The sequence below is a fragment of the Benincasa hispida genome, chromosome 9 (assembly GCF_027475165.1).
Source record: "Benincasa hispida cultivar pf3 chromosome 9, pf3_genome.v1.1, whole genome shotgun sequence".
In the NCBI taxonomy this organism is placed as follows: domain Eukaryota; kingdom Viridiplantae; phylum Streptophyta; class Magnoliopsida; order Cucurbitales; family Cucurbitaceae; genus Benincasa; species Benincasa hispida.
The window spans coordinates 70279968-70299464 of record NC_143486.1 but is presented as its reverse complement, the minus strand read 5'-3'; the positions used below and the strand labels follow the sequence as shown (position 1 = coordinate 70299464).

At 34.5% G+C, this 19497-nt stretch overlaps 1 protein-coding gene across 1 annotated transcript; it reads right to left on the bottom strand.

Moving 5' to 3' along the window:
* Positions 1 to 946: 946 nt before the first annotated feature.
* LOC120085090 (uncharacterized) lies at positions 947 to 3769 on the bottom strand. Its single transcript, XM_039040943.2, has 4 exons — positions 3448 to 3769; positions 2589 to 2701; positions 2009 to 2223; positions 947 to 1431 (listed from the first exon to the last, which is right to left on the bottom strand). The coding sequence occupies exons 2-4, from the start codon at positions 2676 to 2678 to the stop codon at positions 1167 to 1169; spliced, it is 570 nt and encodes a 189-aa protein (XP_038896871.1). The 5' UTR covers positions 2679 to 2701; positions 3448 to 3769; the 3' UTR covers positions 947 to 1166.
* Positions 3770 to 19497: the final 15728 nt, after the last annotated feature.

The window sequence follows — 19497 nt, the reverse complement described above, 5'->3', positions numbered from 1 at the left end:
CGATCTTTAATTGTTATTTATTAATTTTTCATCTTTTAGAAGTGTTAAATTGATTTAACTGTTAATAATATGGTATATTTTGAAAGATTGGTTTAAGATTAACCATGAGCCCACAACCATGTAGAAATATTAATCAACTCAATCGACTTATACAAGGTGAAAATTTAAAAGTATGGTTATATAATATTTGACCAATCAAGTTTTTAGTATGAGTTAATTTTGAAATTACAGTTTAATTTAATTATTAAGGGTTGATCTAAAAATCTAATATATTATATATAAATCCAGATATGTGTAAAAATAACCTGAATATTTGAAATAATTTTTATATTCCCTTTATACAATATATTTTATATTGAAATGATCTAATTCATATTACATAGTTCAATAAAAATAAAAACATTATTAAACTTGTTTATAAGTCAGCATGTCAGTTTGTTTAATATGTCCAACATAAACTAATCCTACTAAAAATTAAAACATGAATCCAATGTCAAAATTTGATGAATTTTTTTTTTCTTTTGAAATTGTGTTGAAAATAAAATTGATACATTTTTTTCAAGGGTGTAAATTAATATTTTTTTTTTCTTGAATTTAAAATTAGTTAAAAAAAACATTCTAATCAACATTTAGTTTAATGTTTTAGAGTGATTTAAAAATCAATACAATTAATTTTGTCAAGTTTAAAATCACTTCGAAATACTTTGATCACTCAAATTTAAGTACAATTTTAAATGCAAATTTCATATTATCAAAATTAGTTTTGAATGGTTAAAAACATGCTTAAGGATGATTTTCAAAATGACTTATCATTTTTAAAATTTTCAAAACCACTTTTAAACACACCCTGAGTCGAGTTATGTGAAGTTGACAGTAAAAATTAGGTATAGATAAAGAGGAGCTCATGAACCTTAATTTTGAATCACACATATAAAATAGAAGGCTATAAATTAAAACTTAGTACTAATATGTTATTAAGTTGATTATGAACAAGGTTTAGTGGGGATTTAGTACAACACAAGGAGGAATGTTCAACAGTAAGACTATATAGAGTATAGAGAAAAATACCATATTCACAATTAAACATCCCCTACTTAATAGTTAATGACAAGTAAAATCCAAAGTAAAATGAAACAGAAATGTTATTCCCATTAAATAGAGTGGTTTCATGCGCTGCTCTTAAGAGATTCAGAATTGCCTCCTTTTTCCGCTATTTCATCAAAGTAATCCTCACGAGCATTTCCAGCCAACATCAGCGCAACCAACCAGAAGAGGGATGAATCAAGAGATAGAAATGCACCGCCGCCCAGAAGACCGGTTTTTGCGGTTGGGCATGCTGTCTCGATGTTGTGATGAACATTGCGCGTCAAGTGAAGTTGCTCGGTGACAGTCGGCCATATGAGCAAAGTTATAGCCAGTCCAGTTGTGAACCTGCAAACAGAGAGAGCGCATCAAAATGATATTTAACAATGCCTTGCAGAAACCACATGAAAAGAGTGAGATCATATGATCTTGTGATATCAACATAATTCTAACAAACCTCGTAAATGGACACGTATCGAGATGAAAATCAAGGATTAGGGATCGTTTGATAAAGTTTCCATTTTACGTTTTTATCTCGTAGAGATGTAGAGTAAAAGGGGAGTGAAGAAGAAGAAAATAAATATAGGTGGAACGTATTGTCGCAATGATTGAATCAATTCGATGACTCTAGAAAAGAGAACATCCATTGGTTCATTAACTTCATCAAAATGCAAATGGAAACTAAATTCCAAGAAATTAAATAAATAAGGCAATGGAAGAAATCCTTGTTTCACAAGTGTACCCAACTACAGGAAATTATTCTGAAAAGGATACCGATTCAATTTTTTACGAGTAAAGTACATAAATAAAAATGTAAGAGCAGAATTTTCAAGAAACTATAATATTGAAACCATAATGGAAATAAATACTACAAAGTTAAGAAGCTTTACACACTTAGAGGGAGTGACTTGGAAATAGAACTTACAGGGCAATATTGAAGAAAGCAGAGAAACTGCTGCTCTTAAACATGGCACCTCGAGGAACGGATTTTCCTTGGTAGGGATAGAACAAAGAGAAGTATCCTGCAATCGAAGAAGCAAGAAGAAATGCAACGGAAAGATATCCCAGGACCACAGTTGGGTCGCCCGGATACTGACAGATAACGATGCCTTTGCCTGGGATGGGAGTTCCAGATGCAGGCTGTCCACAAAGTAAAGACACCAAAAAAGCCCGTGACCATTAATAATAATAATAACAACAACAACAATATATAAAAGACAAATTCTTAAAATACAAGAGTATATTAACCTGTACCTATACGATATTACATAGGGTGGGAGTGGGATCATGTATGGCTAAATGAAATTAACAAAAAAAAGAGGTTTAACAAACTATTCAGATGGAATATTATCAAGAATAGACATAAGATAACCTATTTATCAATGATCAATTCAATTGGCATCTTAATTCTTGCTGTTGACAGTTTCAAATGCACAGATATCTACAGTAAGAATCGAACAATTACCAAGATGATATGCTTGGTAATGAAGATTGCAAATTCTTACCTTCTTGTTCTCAGCAATGACTCCAAATATAAAGGATATCACACCTAAAGCTGCGACAATAAGAGACATCATCTTGACAGACGCGGCCATTGTTCGCAGATAAATGTCACCACCTATAAGGAACAAAACAAGTTTTCAGAACTGATGACAGAGAGATAAGATATACCACTACGAATGTGCATACTGGGGAAAACAAGGCAGAATTATTAGAATAATTTATGATTGCACATTTTTACATGACAAATTTTTCAAAATTATTAATCTAGGTCAAATACACAAAAGAACTATATACTAAAGGGAAAAATACAGCCTCCTCAATCGCTTCCCCTCTAATCACGTGTTCTAATAGATTTTACACTCCAAATAAGGTCAATGATGAACTTAGTATGAAAGTTAATGGAAAACACACCACATGAAAAGCAACAGCTCCATACGACATTACATTAAAATTTTTGGCGTGCAAACAACAACAATCGTTCCAATCTTAGCTTTATTACCCTAATCCCTAGGGATACCAATTTGAGAATCATATTCAGAGGGGGGAAAACAATCAAATTAAAAAAACAATAGAAATATTTTCACAATAAGGAAATCGAATAATCAAACAATCAAAAGAAGAGCATCTCCGTCTGTATATCATCTAAACAACATTCGGAATAAACAGTACAGCGGCAGCAACAACAATTCAGCTCCAGCCCAGACAACATAAGTAACTAAAAGAAAAAACCTAAAACAAGAAATTCTCCTGCAATTTCTACTGCAAAACAGAATCCGACTACCCAAATTGGCGGCAATACAGCGATTTACGATGAACATTCACAAATAACAACGAGTAATTCAAGAGAAATCGCAAGCAAACCTGAAGAATCGAAGGAAGGAAGAAAGAGTAGAACGAAAGGAAAGGGAAAGTCGATTTCGCTCCCGTTCCCACTCCCACTCCGGATTTCAGGCGAAGACTGAAAGGAATGGAGTCGATGTGTTCGATATTTATAGTGCTCTGTATCGTCCAATGGATATCCTGGAATCTGCCTAATCTTGGAAGGCGTATCTAAAATTTGGAATTAAACCCTTTATATATATATATATATACATATATTTGGAAAAAAAAAAAAAAAAAAAAAAAAAAAAAAAAAAAAAAAAAAAAACTAACACCTTTTTCTTTTTTAGAATACGAATTATGCCAATTTAGAAATCCAGGCGGAAGAGGATTAATTAAAAAGAAAGTCTGAGTTGGCGCCAGCTGGCATTTGTTTTTATGAGGGTTAATTTCTAACCATAGTAATTACTAATTAATATCCCCGCAAGAAAAGTATTGGCCTGGAAACGCACCGTTTTCGTATAGGAGTGTTCAAAAAGACTAAAATGGGGAAAATCCAACTCAACTATGAGTTGGGTTATAAGTTGACTTAAACTTAATTATAGTGGATTTTAATCTTAGTTTTATTATTAATTTTCTCGAGGGTTGCTCCATACAATGTGAGACTTAAGGAGAAACAAGTGTCTGTTCGTCCTAAAAAAGAAAGCCAAACTTTCGAGTTTTGGGTCAACTAGTCGGACATGTAGAATTTTACCATAGGGAAATTGACTAAGTTGAGCTTACAACTAGCATGTTGCAATGATGAGGAACACACCTATTCTAATACTGCCGACATTACCAGTAACTCCATGTGGGTGTCGAATGAAGACCCTCATAAATAGTCCTATGTCGATAACCTTAAAGGCAAGTAAGTAACTTTAAGTGATAAACCATCTTGGTTCTTAGTTGAGTTAAATACTTCATTTACTAACTTATACAACAAATTATACTCTGCTATACTTCAGCGATGCGAGCACTCTCACACATGTCAATTTTATCAATTAGTTCTAACCAGAGGGGCGAGTTGAAGGACATCCAAGACCTGCGTGTGAGTTTCCAGCACCAACGAAATTGAAAAATTATTATTTTTTGTTTATATACATATACTATTTTTTTATTTTAAAAAAAAAAAAAAAAAAAAACAAAACAAAACAAAGATGTTTAGGTATATATACACAATTTAATTTCTATTTGATTTCGTATATATTTTAGATTAAATACTCTTCAACAACTTTTAAAAATACGATATTAAGTTCTTATAATGAAAATTTTCATAATATAAAATTGAATTTGATGTGAATCTTAACCCAATGTTGAAAATAAATAAATATTTATATATCACCATTTTAGTTTTTTCTTTAAACAAAATTTTGAATAAGTTAACCCAACGAATCAATCAAACTTAAATATTTTTTGATTTGATTGAAGCCATTATGTTTAACACATTTTCATCTCAAACAAGTATATTGAAATAAATGTCTCAACTTGACCCATTTAATAAATGAGTTATAACTTAGAAAATTGTCCAAAATAACTCTTTATAGCTTTCATATTACAAAAATAGCACGCTTTTTGAAAACTCGTCAAAATAGTTTATCTCGGGCCTTATCGAGCGAGATTTGTCCTAAGATTGAATTTGAAACGTTAAGTATTCAAATGATCCAATCTTGTGAAAGGACAAAAGTACCCCTTTTAGAAAACCCCTTCATCTATATGCAAAAGCATTCCAGCTCCTCACTTTGCCCGAGATTTCCTTCGCTGCTTTGAAATTTCGCTCATCTCCATGGCTATTTGCATCCTTAACACGGTTATTTACATTCATAAGCTTCGTTATTATAGAGGTGTTCCACTATTTCTTTTGTTTAATTTATGGTTTTCTTAAATCAACCTTTGTTAGGGTTTTAGAGTGAATCTGAGGTATCTAAGAAATTTAAGTTATATATTTTCATTCTTTCAATATTTGTGCTTTTTTTTTTTTGTGTGTGTGTGTGTATTTTGTCTGTGTTTAAGGATTTTTTGGATATTTCAACATATCTCGCTTGAAATCCGTTTGAGTTTTGATCGAGATTCGATGAAGTGTGTCCAAGATTCATTGAGTGTGTCTCGAGATCTGGACGACTGTTGAGTTTTTAGCACCATTCTATATAAAATATCGGGGTATACGTGGCCCGATATCGACCTCGAGATTTTATACATAATGGCGCTAAAAACCCTAATCTCGTGGCACGCCGGTGTAAATGGCCCAAGACTTTCATAAGTAGAACACAATCTTGGAAAAATTTTACCGCGAGATTTTAGCATATTCCAAAGATAATATTTTGTCTTTTTGTTATTTTGCCTAACCGATTGTTGAGTTCATTTTTTTTAGTTCAATTTATAGTTTGTGGTCTATTTGACAGATGACATTGGTACCTAAAATCCGAACTTCTAACTATTTTCGACAAATTTAACTTGTCATTCTCATCTGGTGTAAACTATCTCGAATATTAAGAACAAGTTAACACCTAGGCAGTGGTACATGTGTTAGGCAAACTATTTTTTGTCATTGTTTGGATCTTAAGTTAGTTTTTAATGTGTCTCTATGCCATTATATTCTTTTAAGGGAGGTATAAGAGGATAAATAAGACATTTTTAGCTTTAAGTTACTGGGGAAGAATGTGTCTTTCTGGTAGAAAAAGTTTGATATAGTGACGGGTTTGAGGTATAGGCCCAGACGTGTAGTTGAGTTTGATCAGGATAGAGCTCTTAGGCTTAGGAAGTTATACTCAAGTGATAGGACGAACATGAATGAGGTTGTGTTGGACATGAATTTTGTAGACTTTGAGTTCGAGAATGATGAGGATGCGGTAAGGATGGTCGTATTCTATTTCATCGAGTTGGCAATGATGGAAAGGGAAGGGAGCCAACACATATGCTGGACCATGTTGGGATTGATTGATGTATAGAAGAATTTGTGTAGCTATGATTGGGGTAACATGATATTTACGAAAACATTGAGCAGCTTACAGGGTGCACTAAAAGGGAAAGTTGCACTCTACAAGAGAAAGCCTGTGAATAGTAAGGCCCCTGAGTCATACAACCTATACGAAATTTTGTTCGCTTTCCAGGATCATTAATTTTGTTTTAAATTGTTATTAGTTCTTCGACTTTATCATGCACTGTCGGTTACTTGTTTTTTTCTTAAATTGGTAGGTTTGAGCGTACAAGACAGTTTCCTTCTTTAGCGTACAGGTTGCGAATAGGGTTTATGCTGACGCAATCCTGTGCATCATGCGTCACCAGTATTTTGGTTTCAATTGGTAAGTCGTTCTTCATTATGTTTTATATTATGGTATGGGGTTTATGGTTTAGGGGGTTTAAGGTAGAGATAAGCTGAGTGAAAATGGTAGACATTCATAAACTACTCTACCATAATGAAGGATTCGAAATTCGATGTGGAAGCGAGTGATCGCCTTTGTGTCAGTGGATTCCTTTTTTAATGCAACTTGAAACAGAGAAATAAAAATAGAACAAGGATAAACATAATTCTAAGCATGTTGCCTAAGACAGAGAAGAAAGTGAAGATGAAAAATTTACCCTTGTTGAAAAAAAATACTTATTCACGTTCTCCTCTTTTGAAGATCACGAACTTTTCTCCTCTTTACGAATAAAGCAACATACATGATTTCTCCTGGACACCACCACCAAAGCCTTCCTTGGTTATTCTCGGTGTAAGAACCAAGACGAAGTCGTGGCTTATCTATTGAATTTTGGTGAGCGAATTAGAAGAAGTTCTCTTGAGATAAATCTATGAGAGAAAGAAGAATTGCAGAGATTCCACACCACTGTGTATTTCACATTCTATATGCAATACCTCTTATGTGTTGTGGTTATCTAAGAGAACGAGGGGAGTTATTCTCATACCTCCTCTCATCACGTAGAATAACTCCCACATTTAATTATATTAAAATTGATATAATTAAATCAAACTTTATATTATATCTCATATAATATAGCCTATAGTTTATATAATATAATCTAACTTTATATTCTTTCGCATAACCTATAGTTTTAATATGAATCATATTCATATTAATTTGAACCTATAGTTTCATATGAATCTCATCCATATAATTAATATTTGAATCATATTCAAATATTTATCTCTTTCATTAAACTTTATATTATAATGTATCCATACATATTATATTAGTTACATTTCATACAATTAACTCCCTTTAATTAATTTGAATAATTCAATTTAATTTAAAATTAATTGATTCTTATTTACCCTTATTGAACTAGCAATGGAATCTCATTGACCTACAGATTAGCAGCTCCAATGATAAAATATTAATTAATTGAACTCTTTAATTAAATTATTCAACATTCATTAACTGTCAGTCACTCCATTAAAAACTGACAACTGCACTCTTCATACTATAGATATATATATGTGTCTATGGATATAACCAATTAACAAGAAGTTGGCCTTTCACATATTGCTCATAACTACGATTGGATCAAATTTACTATTTTATGTAGTTACATCTAACTCATTAAGTACCACTGATCCTTCTAATGAACAATTAATTACAGTCCAACTATAAACTAGACCCCTCTTTAGCCAGTGAGAGGGTAAGGCGCCTTATTGTTCAAGACCCAAATCAACCCTTAAAGGAGCAATTCATCTATTTACCCTAACAACGGGAATGAGTGAATTCCATTTTGTGTAGTTGTGTTCCCAGCTCCCCATTCGGACGAATACCTAAAATGGTAGGCATATTTCATCGGTGAATTCGGCTACTCTCACCCATACAGATCAAAGAACCGCTCTCATAGGTAGGAGTTCATAACTCACTCAAGATTAGGGTCAAGTTACCTATGGTCATCCTAGTGAAATGTAACTCTCTTCAAGTAACGGTGTTATAAAGAGAGACTAATCATTTCGTGGTCATCATAGTGAAATGTAAGTCTCTTCAAGTAACAGTGTTATAAAGAGAGACTAATAATTTCGTGTTCCGGTCTTATACAAAATTTTTGTATATGATACCCTCAATCACATGTCTCTACATGAACGATCGGGATTAGATCATTTGTAACATTTTACAACAATTGTCACAACTACGAAGTGGATGTATCCATAGTGTTATCAGGATAAGGTACTTAACCTTATCCATTTACCACATACCATTCGGGTTATTACTTAAACATAATCTACTTGTATGTCACTAAATACATGTTTAAGCTACATTACATAACCTAGGATCTTAGTTTATTGGATTTAGGTTAACATAAGCTAAATATCAAATAAAATAACACTTTGTTTTATTAAATAATTAATTCGTATATCAATAATTTACAAACTAAGAAATCACGAGCTTTAGAGCATCAACCCCAACACATAATTCTTAGGAAGTAATACTTAAAAAGTTAGATGTAGCTACAGAGGTAAGACAGTAATTTGACCTAACTGTAGTTACAGACAATTTGTGAAGGGTTGACTTACTGTTGATCAGTTATATTCATGGACACAGAAATAAAGGGATTGAAAATGCAGAAGTTGACTTACTGTTGATCAGTTATATTCATGGACACAGAAATAAAGGGATTGAAAATGCAGAAGCAATTTATCGCTTTGCCCTATTTTTGTTACATAAAAGTTACATAACATAAAAATAAAGAATTAGGACAAACATTAATTCTACAAGATTGAAGAGAAGAAGAATGATGCCTTTGTAGAACATCATTTTTGAATCGTTTCCCAATTCACACGATCAAAAAAACGAGCAAGACACGACTATCGGTCTTCTCTGCTATCCTCTTGGGAATAAGAAAGCTCGTGGGAGCTTTTGGTACTTAGTGAGAGGAAAGCAAAAAATTGTAGAGATTTTTTTTTTTTGTGAGAGGAAGAGAGATTTATATAGTATCTATTACGGCTTCACAGAATAATACACGAGGGGTGTTATATACCTTCACTCCATTAACCACTCTCCTGCGATGCAGGGAAATAAACCAATTAATTTGTTTAATTTAAAACTTAAATTAATCTAATTTAATTTAAATAAATAAAACAAATAGTTGATAAAATTTACATTTATTTAGTTTTTAATTAAATATCAAAATATATTTCATTAATTTAATATTTGAATCATATTCAAATATGCTCCTCTCTCATAACCTATAGTTTTAATATGAATATCATTCACATTAAATTTACTGCATAGGTTTAATATGAACCAATTCATATTATTTAATATTTAATCTCAAATATTATTCTCTCATATTATATAGTTTTAAATTTGGATCTAATTTAAATAAACTATATATTATAATGTATCTATACACATTATAATAAATTATATCATATACGATAAGTTTTCTTAACCAATAATTTGAACACTTCAAATTTACAAGACCTCAATCCCTTTCTAATCCCGTTATGAGTTAGCAGAGAGACATAATAGATCTACAGTTATAAGCTTCAATGATACAAAATTAATTAATTAAACTCTTTAATTAAATTAATCAACATTCATTAACTATGGGGAAATCCACTATAGACCCATGGTTGCACCCTCGTGAACTGTAGAATATTTGTGTGACCATTGATTTTAAACCATTTTCTGTAAGTCAATCATTCACAAGTTGTTGGTAGCTACAGATGGGTCAAATTACCGTTTTACCACTATAGTTACTGTTTGCCCATTAAGTATCACTGATCCTCTAATGAATAATCTGTTTATGATCTAACTATAAACAAAATCCCTTTCAGGCAATGAGAAGGTGAGACCTCACTATTCAAGTCCCAGAGTCGACACTTAAGGGAACAACCTATATACTTACCCTAAAGGAAGGAAAGAGTGAATTTCGTCTTGTGATGCTATGTTCCCAGCTCCCCACTTGGTATCGTCCTCAAGATGCTAGACTTATCGAGTCCACAATTAGGGCCACTCTCACCTCAAATCAAGGATGACCCTCACGAGCCGGAGTTCATAACTCACTCAAGATTCAGATTAAGTTCCATGGTAATCATTTGAAATATTAATCCATTTAGTTAACGGCGTTATAATGAGAGACTATATATTTCGAGATTCAGTCTTATACAATTTCATTGCATATGATACCTCCATTCACATGTTTCCACATAAACAATTTGAATCAAATTGTTTGTAACAATTACAAATTGGATTGTATCCATAGTGTTACGAGGATAAGACACCCAACTTTGTCTATATACTATAGACATTTTAGGTTATCACTGGAACATGATTCACTTGTATGTCGGTTACATACTGTTCACGTTACATGAAAATAACCTCAAATCTTAGTTTATTGGTTTCGAATTATGCGGTTAAATAAATAATGATTATTTTATTCGAGATAAATACATTCTATTTTTATAGAAAATTTGTTTGCAAATGTACAAGTTACGAGCTTAAGACATAAACCATACAAGAAATATATCTACAGTGCGAATAGTGCAGTTGTAGATCTTTAATGGAATGGCTTGTAGTTAATGAATGTTGATTAATTTAATTATAAATGTATAATTAATTAATCTCTTATCATTGAAACTTCTAATTTGTAGGTTCACAAGGTCCACTTGCTAGCTCATTAAGGGTAAAAAAAAGAGTATCAATTAGTTTTTGATTAATTTGAATTGTTCAAGTTAAATGAGGAAATTATACTTTATAGATACATTATATTATAAAGTTAAAATAAGACTACAAAATTATATTTTATAATATGAGAGAGATAAATATTTGAATAAGATTCAAATACTATTTATGCGACTGAGATGCATATAAAATTATAGGTTAAAATTAATATGAATAAGATTCGTAACAAAACCATAGGTTATGTGAGAGGATGTGGTTTGAATATGATTCAAATAATATTAAATATGTGATAAATAGTTGATTAATTAAATGTTAGTTAATTAACATTATTATTATTATTTTATTTATATATAATAAAATACATAATTATGAGTTATACTGCCTAGTGTGGAGAGAGTTATAACTTCCCCTCTCCCCACTCATCCTCTCATGAGATATATCTAAAGAGGAAATGAATTGCAGTTGTGTTGGTGGTTTGAGATTTTAGAATCATCTCTTCAAAATTTCTCTCAAGCTTCGTTCTTGAAAAAATCAACTTTTCCCTACCAAAACAAGGAGACCACTATTCCTTAATGCTTAATCCAGAGAATAGCAAGGTAATCCGGTGGTTGTGTTCAGAAGAATTTTCTATTGTTGTTCATTTGGTTCATGGGAGAAGTTCGTGTAGAGAAGTTCTTGTTGGGGTTGATGCCCTAAAGTCTCGTGTCCTGTAGTTTATAAACAGTTTGTACGAATACTTGTGTTGTATAATATATGATATTTACTTCACATCTTGTTTCTTTCTCAAGTGCATGTTTTATTTGCTTTACCACAAACCAATAAACTTAAAATCCATGGTTATCTATATGTAACTAAAGCATGTATATGGTGACATACAAGTGGATCATGTCTTGAGTGATAACCAAAATGGTCTATAGTGTATGGATATTGAAGAGAAACCTTATCTTGGTAACGCTATGGATACGACCCGATTTGGAATGAAGGATCTCTTACCGAAGAGTTCCACGAGCACGTTCGGATCATTTCGATCTCACTATGACCGAAATACACAATATACATTCAAACGTACATTTATGCTAACAAACAGTAATTATCGGCATGCTATGAACAAGATGTAACAAGGGAGAGAGTGCCATATCAGTTGAAGACAATCTTCAATCTTCGGAACTTGACGTAGCAGAAACTCCACGTGATCTACCAACACTCAACAGAAGCGTCGACTGCAGCAACACGCACAACCGCAAGAACAATAACGCCGTGGGGACGACACCACCAGAAAAGAGCCCCGGGTATTCTCGGAGTGAGAACCCAAAGTGTGGTATTTGGTGAATTTGGTAGAGGAAGGAGGAAGCACAGATCGTGTAGGCTATAAGAAAGTGGGAGGGGAAAAAGACGTTATCGTATACCACGATGCTTGTCATTTAGGAGAAGCTACACAATCATGTAGATTTTACTGAACGATCGTTTAGCAAGCTTGACACACACTACGATCATTTAGGGAAGCTATGCGATCGTGTAGGAACTAGAGTTCGGTCGTTTAGGTGCGAGGTGGACGATCATTAAGGCGGATAATGACTATCGTACAGGCTCTCGAAATGCTTAAGCGAACATTTTTTATTCACCAACGCGATCTCTCTTTTTCTTTTGGACGGACTATTGAAAGATCGATTCAAAATGAAACAATTTCATTTTTATTTCATCGGTTACAATAACCGACACATTCCCATTAACCCACGTCCGAACGTGATAAATTAGCTTAATTATCATATAATTAACCAATTAATTAATAATAAATATAATCATATTGTATTTTTAACCTATAGTTTGATATCACATATCTATTGTAGTATTTCTCTTCTACTTGATATAAATAATATTTATGTCTAATTTCCTCCAAAATAATGTATCTCATACATTTAGTCAATTATATCATATATAATTAACCAGTCCAATTATATCATATATAATCGAACTTCCTCTTGTTAATTTAAACATTTCAAATTAACCCAAACACTAGTTCTCAACTTTATCCAAGCTACCAAGTGGACCAAATTACCATTTTGTCCCTATAGTTACATCTCACTCATTAAGTACCACTGATTCCTCTAATGAACAATACGACATAGTCCAACTATGTGTGAATACCTCTCAGGCCAAGAGAAGGTGTGTGGCGCCACATCGTTCAAGCCCTGGAATCAGCCCTTAAGGGAGCTATCTATCTACTTACCCCTACTTCGAGAAAGGAGTGAATTCCATCTTGTGTAGCTGAGTTCCCAGCTCCAAAATTAGACGAATCCCCAAAATGGTAGGTTTGAATCGGTGACCTGACCACTCACACCTATACAAATCAAAGGAATGCCCTCAATGATAGGAGTTCCCAACTCACTCAGGATTAAGGTCATGTTACCTATGGTCATCCTAGTGAAGTGAAATCTCTGTCATGAACGGTGTTATATAACGAGACATTAACACTTCGTGGTCAGGTCTTATATAAACTCTTTGTATATGACGCCCCCGCTCACATGTCCTCAACACGAATGATAAGGATCAGACCATCTATGACAAGTCACAACACTTGTGACCATTCCATAAAACGGGCCGCATCCGTGAGAGCGAACATGAGATCCTTGATGATCAGGATCGTCATGATCATGTGTTTCCATGTTGCGAAATTATCGCCAATAGGTTTTTTTTGTGCTTAACAAAGCTAACGTGGCTGCTGCCATTTTGAAAAAGTTGCTGAAAATACGAACAAAACTTTATTGGATTTTGCTAAACCACTTTTAAACCAATCAGTTTTGCAAAACAGTTTCATGTACCATAAGTTATAGACTTCTATTTTGAAATGATGCCCCAGTGAGGCAGGACAAACATCACCGGTGGAGTGATCAGTTGCCCCTTCGCTAGGATGAGACATTTTCAGCCATTAGGCATAATCAACTATTGGAATTGACCTAACAGCCACCATTTTTCGATCCAGAATCGTTAACCTTTAACTATTTCGCGTAAGTGTAACCCCTCGTTTTCGGCGTTAGAGTCCCGCCCTAATGAGCCCACTGTAGGGAAGAAGCAGATTAGGACAAGAAACTAAGTTACCTTATCCTCTTACAAGAGATCAAATAAAGAAACACGTAAAACTTCCATCCTTTAAGAGGACACTCCAAGGGTGCCTCGAGGCGATGCGCAGTAACTTTATTCAACCTAACGAGGGAGACCGAGGAATATGCTATCGCACTTTCCGCTCCTACTTACTATGAACACTCTCTCCATCCACCTTGATATTGACCTACCCAAATACTATCCGTTAAGGGGGCACGCCAAATGTGTCGCGAGGCCGAGGATAGATCTCACGATGTGGACTATTAGAAGAAACGTGAAAAGTTTAAGTGATGCATCCCATACCCTAATTACCTCCCACTGAATGTTCTACCTAGGGTTCATTAACCTAGACAATCCAGCTACTGATTTTAGTCTAAGTTGTCTTTTTAAACTTTGCTCATAAACAACGTTTATCTATAAAATATGAACAAGTTCAAGTAGTCACTTTTAAACACTTTAATGGACTGTCCTTAACTTGCATGCATGCATCGAATCTATCTAATTCACCTTTTCAAGTAAGTTCCCAGGTGGGGGTGTTACGTTTCCGTCAACTTAAATACCCCAGCCTAGACAGAACCCGCCTTAGACAAAAGGTCCCTTATAGATAGATTTGCTACACTTTAATCTTTTATTAGCCAATTTAATCCTATTAAACTGATTAAAAGATTAAAACCTTGGCCTTGCTTATCGTATTAGAACCGTGATCTTAGGTCTATGTGCTCCAAGTTTTAAACACTTTAAAACCATGAATAAAACCTAAGTGAACATGCATGTCTTTCTTATTTCTTTTAGTTCTAATTTCTCTTTAACTTTTAAAAAGAAACAACTAAAAAACCATTGCGCACAACGGGGTGTTTATAATGCTTATAAAGAAACCTATGTGTCATGATTCATGCAATGTTCGGTTATTACTATACATAACTTTTATATAACGCGTAACAACCAAGCAAACATGTTATCATTCACCCTCATACTATAACAACTATAATATAAAGATGATGCATGTCAATGCTTTTTATGCATGCATAAATATAACTCTTATATTATATGCTCTTAATTAAAATCATGCTTCTCTAAATTATAACAATTACAATAAAGAGATGATGCATGTCCATTGCATAACATAATGTGGGTTTACTATATGTGCATACCATATGACATATAAAAAACATACATCGCATGTAATAAATAAAGGATTAATGGAACATGATGAGCCTTTACAAAAATCGGAATGAAATAACCCTATCTATTACATTTTTCATCGAGCAAACCGGTTCACAGACGAACCAGATATTGAACCGCTAGGAGTCTTCATCGCGTAGTTAACGCCTTAGGTAGACGATCGTTCAGCAGGCACTAGACGATAGAAGCATAATTAAACGATCGCGTAGACGACGACGAGGTTGCGAAGCCTGATCGTCTATGCGAACGCTTAACGCGACGACAAGTAAACGATTTATCTTGCGTTACTAAGTGATTGTTTAGTCAGCTACTAAGCGATGAAACTTGCTGACCTAAACGATTGTCTAGTGCGCACGCACGTTAATTGATACAGGAGCATCTCATCGTCTACACGACCTAATACTCTGCGATCACGTACCTGATCGTTAATACGATGCAACAAACTCTTGATCGCATATCACATCGTTTAACCAATGCGTTCAACGGCTATCGCGTACTTCATCGTCTTTACGATGCGATCAACAACGATCGCGTACCACATCTTCTTCACAATGCGATCAACCCTAGATCACCTCCTTCCTCGAAGAACCGCAATGCTTGCCCAGATCTTCTTCTTCGAACGACTCAAAACTTCAAACAAACTTTGAATATAGTTTCGATAACGATTATTAATGCCCAAAAACGCAGGGGCCTTTACAAACAACCGCATATGTAAAAGAATTTAAATAAAAGTAAGGCTAATCATCCACAAAAACATCCATTAATCCCGCACATCCACAACAAATTTAACAATCAAACAGTGAAGAAATGCACCCACCATGAATGTAAAATGTCATTTCGTTGCAACATATGAAACCAGAATATCAGAACCTGACTTTGATACCAATTGAAGGATCTCTTACCGAAGAGTTCTATGAGCACGTTTAGATCGCTTTGATCTCACCGTGACCAAAATACACAATATACATTCAAACGTATAGTTATGCAAACAAACAGTAATTATTGGCATGCTATGAACAAGATATAACAAGGGAGAGAGTGTCATACCAGTTGAAGTTAAGCTTCAATCTTCGGAACTCAGCGCAGCGGAAACCTCCACGCACTCTACCAACACTCAGTAGAAGCGTCGACTGCAGCAGCACGCACAACCGCAAGAACACGAACGCCATGGGGACGACACCACTAGAAAAAAGCCCTGGGTATTCTCAAAGTGAGAACCCAAAGCATGGTATTTGGTAAATTTAGTAGAGTAAGGAGGAACCACAGATTGTGTAGGCGATAAGCAAGTGAGAGGGAAAAAAGGTGCTATTGTATAGCATGATGCTTATTGTTTAGGATAAGCTACACTATCGTGTAGGTTTTACTGAACGATTGTTTAGGAAATGGTATACGATCGTTTAGCAAGCTCGGCACACACTACGATCGTTTAGGAAAGCTATACGATCGTGTAGGAACTAGTGTGTGATTGTTTAGACGCGAGATGGACGATCGTTTAGGCGGATAGTGACTATCATATATGTTTTCCAAATGCTTAAGCGAACATTTTTTAATCACCAACGCGGTCTCTCATTTTCTTTTGGACGGACTATTGAACGATCGATTCAAAATGAAACAATTTCATTTTTATCTCATCAGTTACAATAACCGACGCATTCCCACTAACCCACGTTCGAACGTGATAAATTGGCTTAATTATCATATAATTAACCAATTAATTAATAATAAATATAATCATATTATATTTTTAACCTATAGTTTAATATCACATATCTACTATAGTATTATATCCTCTACTTGATATAAATCATATTTATATCTAATTTCCTCTAAAATAATGTATCTCATGCATTTAGCCAATTATATCATATATAATTAACCAGTCAAATTATATCATATATAATCGAACTTCCTCTTGTCAATTTGAACATTTCAAATTAACCTAAACACTGGTTCTCAATTTTATCCAAGCTACCCAAGGGTCCTAATGGACTTGTGGCTTGAAGCTCCAATGGTCCATGAATAGCTGACTAAACTCTTTAACCACGAGATCCACCATCTGTTATCTGTTAGGCATTCCACTAAAGACCAACAGTTGAACTCTTCTTACCACAGATATATTTATGTGTCCATCGGATATAACCAATCATGAGTACGACGACCTTTCACAGATGCTCGTAAGTACAGTTGGGCCAAATTACCTTTTTGCCCCTGTAGTTACATCTCACTCATTAAGTACCACTAATTCCTCTAATGAACAATACAACATAGTCCAACTATGTGTGAACACCTCTCGGGCCAAGAGAAGGTGTGTGGCGCCACATCATTCAAGTCCTGGAATCAGCCCTTAATAGAGCTATATATCTACTTACCCCTGCCTCGGGGAAGGAGTGAATTCCATCTCGTGTAGCTGAATTCCCAATTCCCAAATTAGACAAATCCCCAAAATAGTAGGTTTAAATTAGCGACCTGACCACTCACGCCCATACAAATCAAAGGAATGCCCTCAATGGCAGGAGTTCCCAACTCACTCAGGATTGAGGTAATGTTACCTATGGTCATCCTAGAGAAGTGAAGTCTCTGTCATGAACATTGTTATATAACGAGACGTTAACACTTCGTGGTCAGGTCTTATACAAACTTTTTGTATAGGACACCCACGCTGGCATGTCCCCAACACGAATGATCAGGACCAAACCATCTGTGACTAGTCACAACACTTGTGACCATTCCACAAAGCAGGCTGCATCTGTAGCGTTACCAAGATAAGGTTTCCCTCATATATCCATATACTACAAACCATTTTGGTTATCACTCAAGACGTGATCCACTTGTATGTCACCACATATATGCTTGAGTCACATGCAGATAACGAGGGATTTTATTTTTATTGGTTTGTGGTAAAGCAAATAAAACAAGTAATTGAGCAAAAAACAAGATGTGAAGTAAATATCATATATTATACAACACAAGTGTCCGTACAAACTGTTTACAAACTACAGGACACGAGACTTTAGGGCATGAACCCCAATAGTGGAATGGTCGCAAGTGTTGTAACTTGCCAAGATGGTCTGATCCTGATCATTCGTGTTGGGTACATGCGAGCGGGGGCATCCTATACAAAAAGTTTGTATAAGACCTGACCACGAAGTGTTAACGTCTCGTTATATAACACCGTTCATGACAAAGAATTCACTTCAATAGGATGACCACAGGTAACACGACCTTAATCCTGAGTGAGTTGGGAACTTCTGCCATTGAGGGTGGTTTGATCTGTATGGGAGCGAATGGCCAGGTCGCCGATTCAAACCAACCATTTTAGGGATTCGTCTAATTTTGGAGCTGGGAATCCAGCTACACAAGATGGAATTCACTCCTTCCCCGAGGCAGGGGTAAGTATATAGATAGCTCCTTTAAGGGCTGATTCTAGGGCTTGAACGATGTGGCGCCACACACCTTCTCTTGGCCCGAGAGGTGTTCACACATAGTTGGACTATGTTATATCGTTCATTAGAGGAATTAGTGGTACTTAATGAGTGAGATGTAACTACAGGGGCAAAACGATAAATTGGCCCAGGTGTACTTATGAGCATCTATGAAGGGTCATCGTACTCATGATTGGTTATATCTGATGGACATAGAAAAATATCTGTGGTAAGAAGAGTTCAGCTGTTGGTTTTTAGTGGAATGCCTGAGTTAACAGATGGTGGATCTTGTGGTTAAATAGTTTAGTCAGCTATTCACGGACCGTTAGAGCTTCGAGCCACAGGTCCATTAGGTACCCTGGGTAGCTAGGATAAAGTCGAGAATCAGTGTTTGAGTCAGTTTTAAATGTATAAATTGACAAGAGGGAGTTCGATTATATATGATATAATTGGACTGGTTAATTATATATGATATAATTCACTAAATGTATGATATACATTATTTTATAGGAAATTTGATATAAATATGATTTATATCAAATATAGGAGAAATTACTATAGTAGATATGTGATATCAAACTATAGGGTAATAATATAATATTATTATATTTATTAATTATATGATAATTGATCTAAAATTTCTCTTGAACGTGCGTTAATGGGAGCAGTCGCTTCGGTTATGGTAACCGAAGAATAAAATGAAAATTAGTTTCATATTACAAAGGTTCGAAAAAATTGGCATCGGTGTG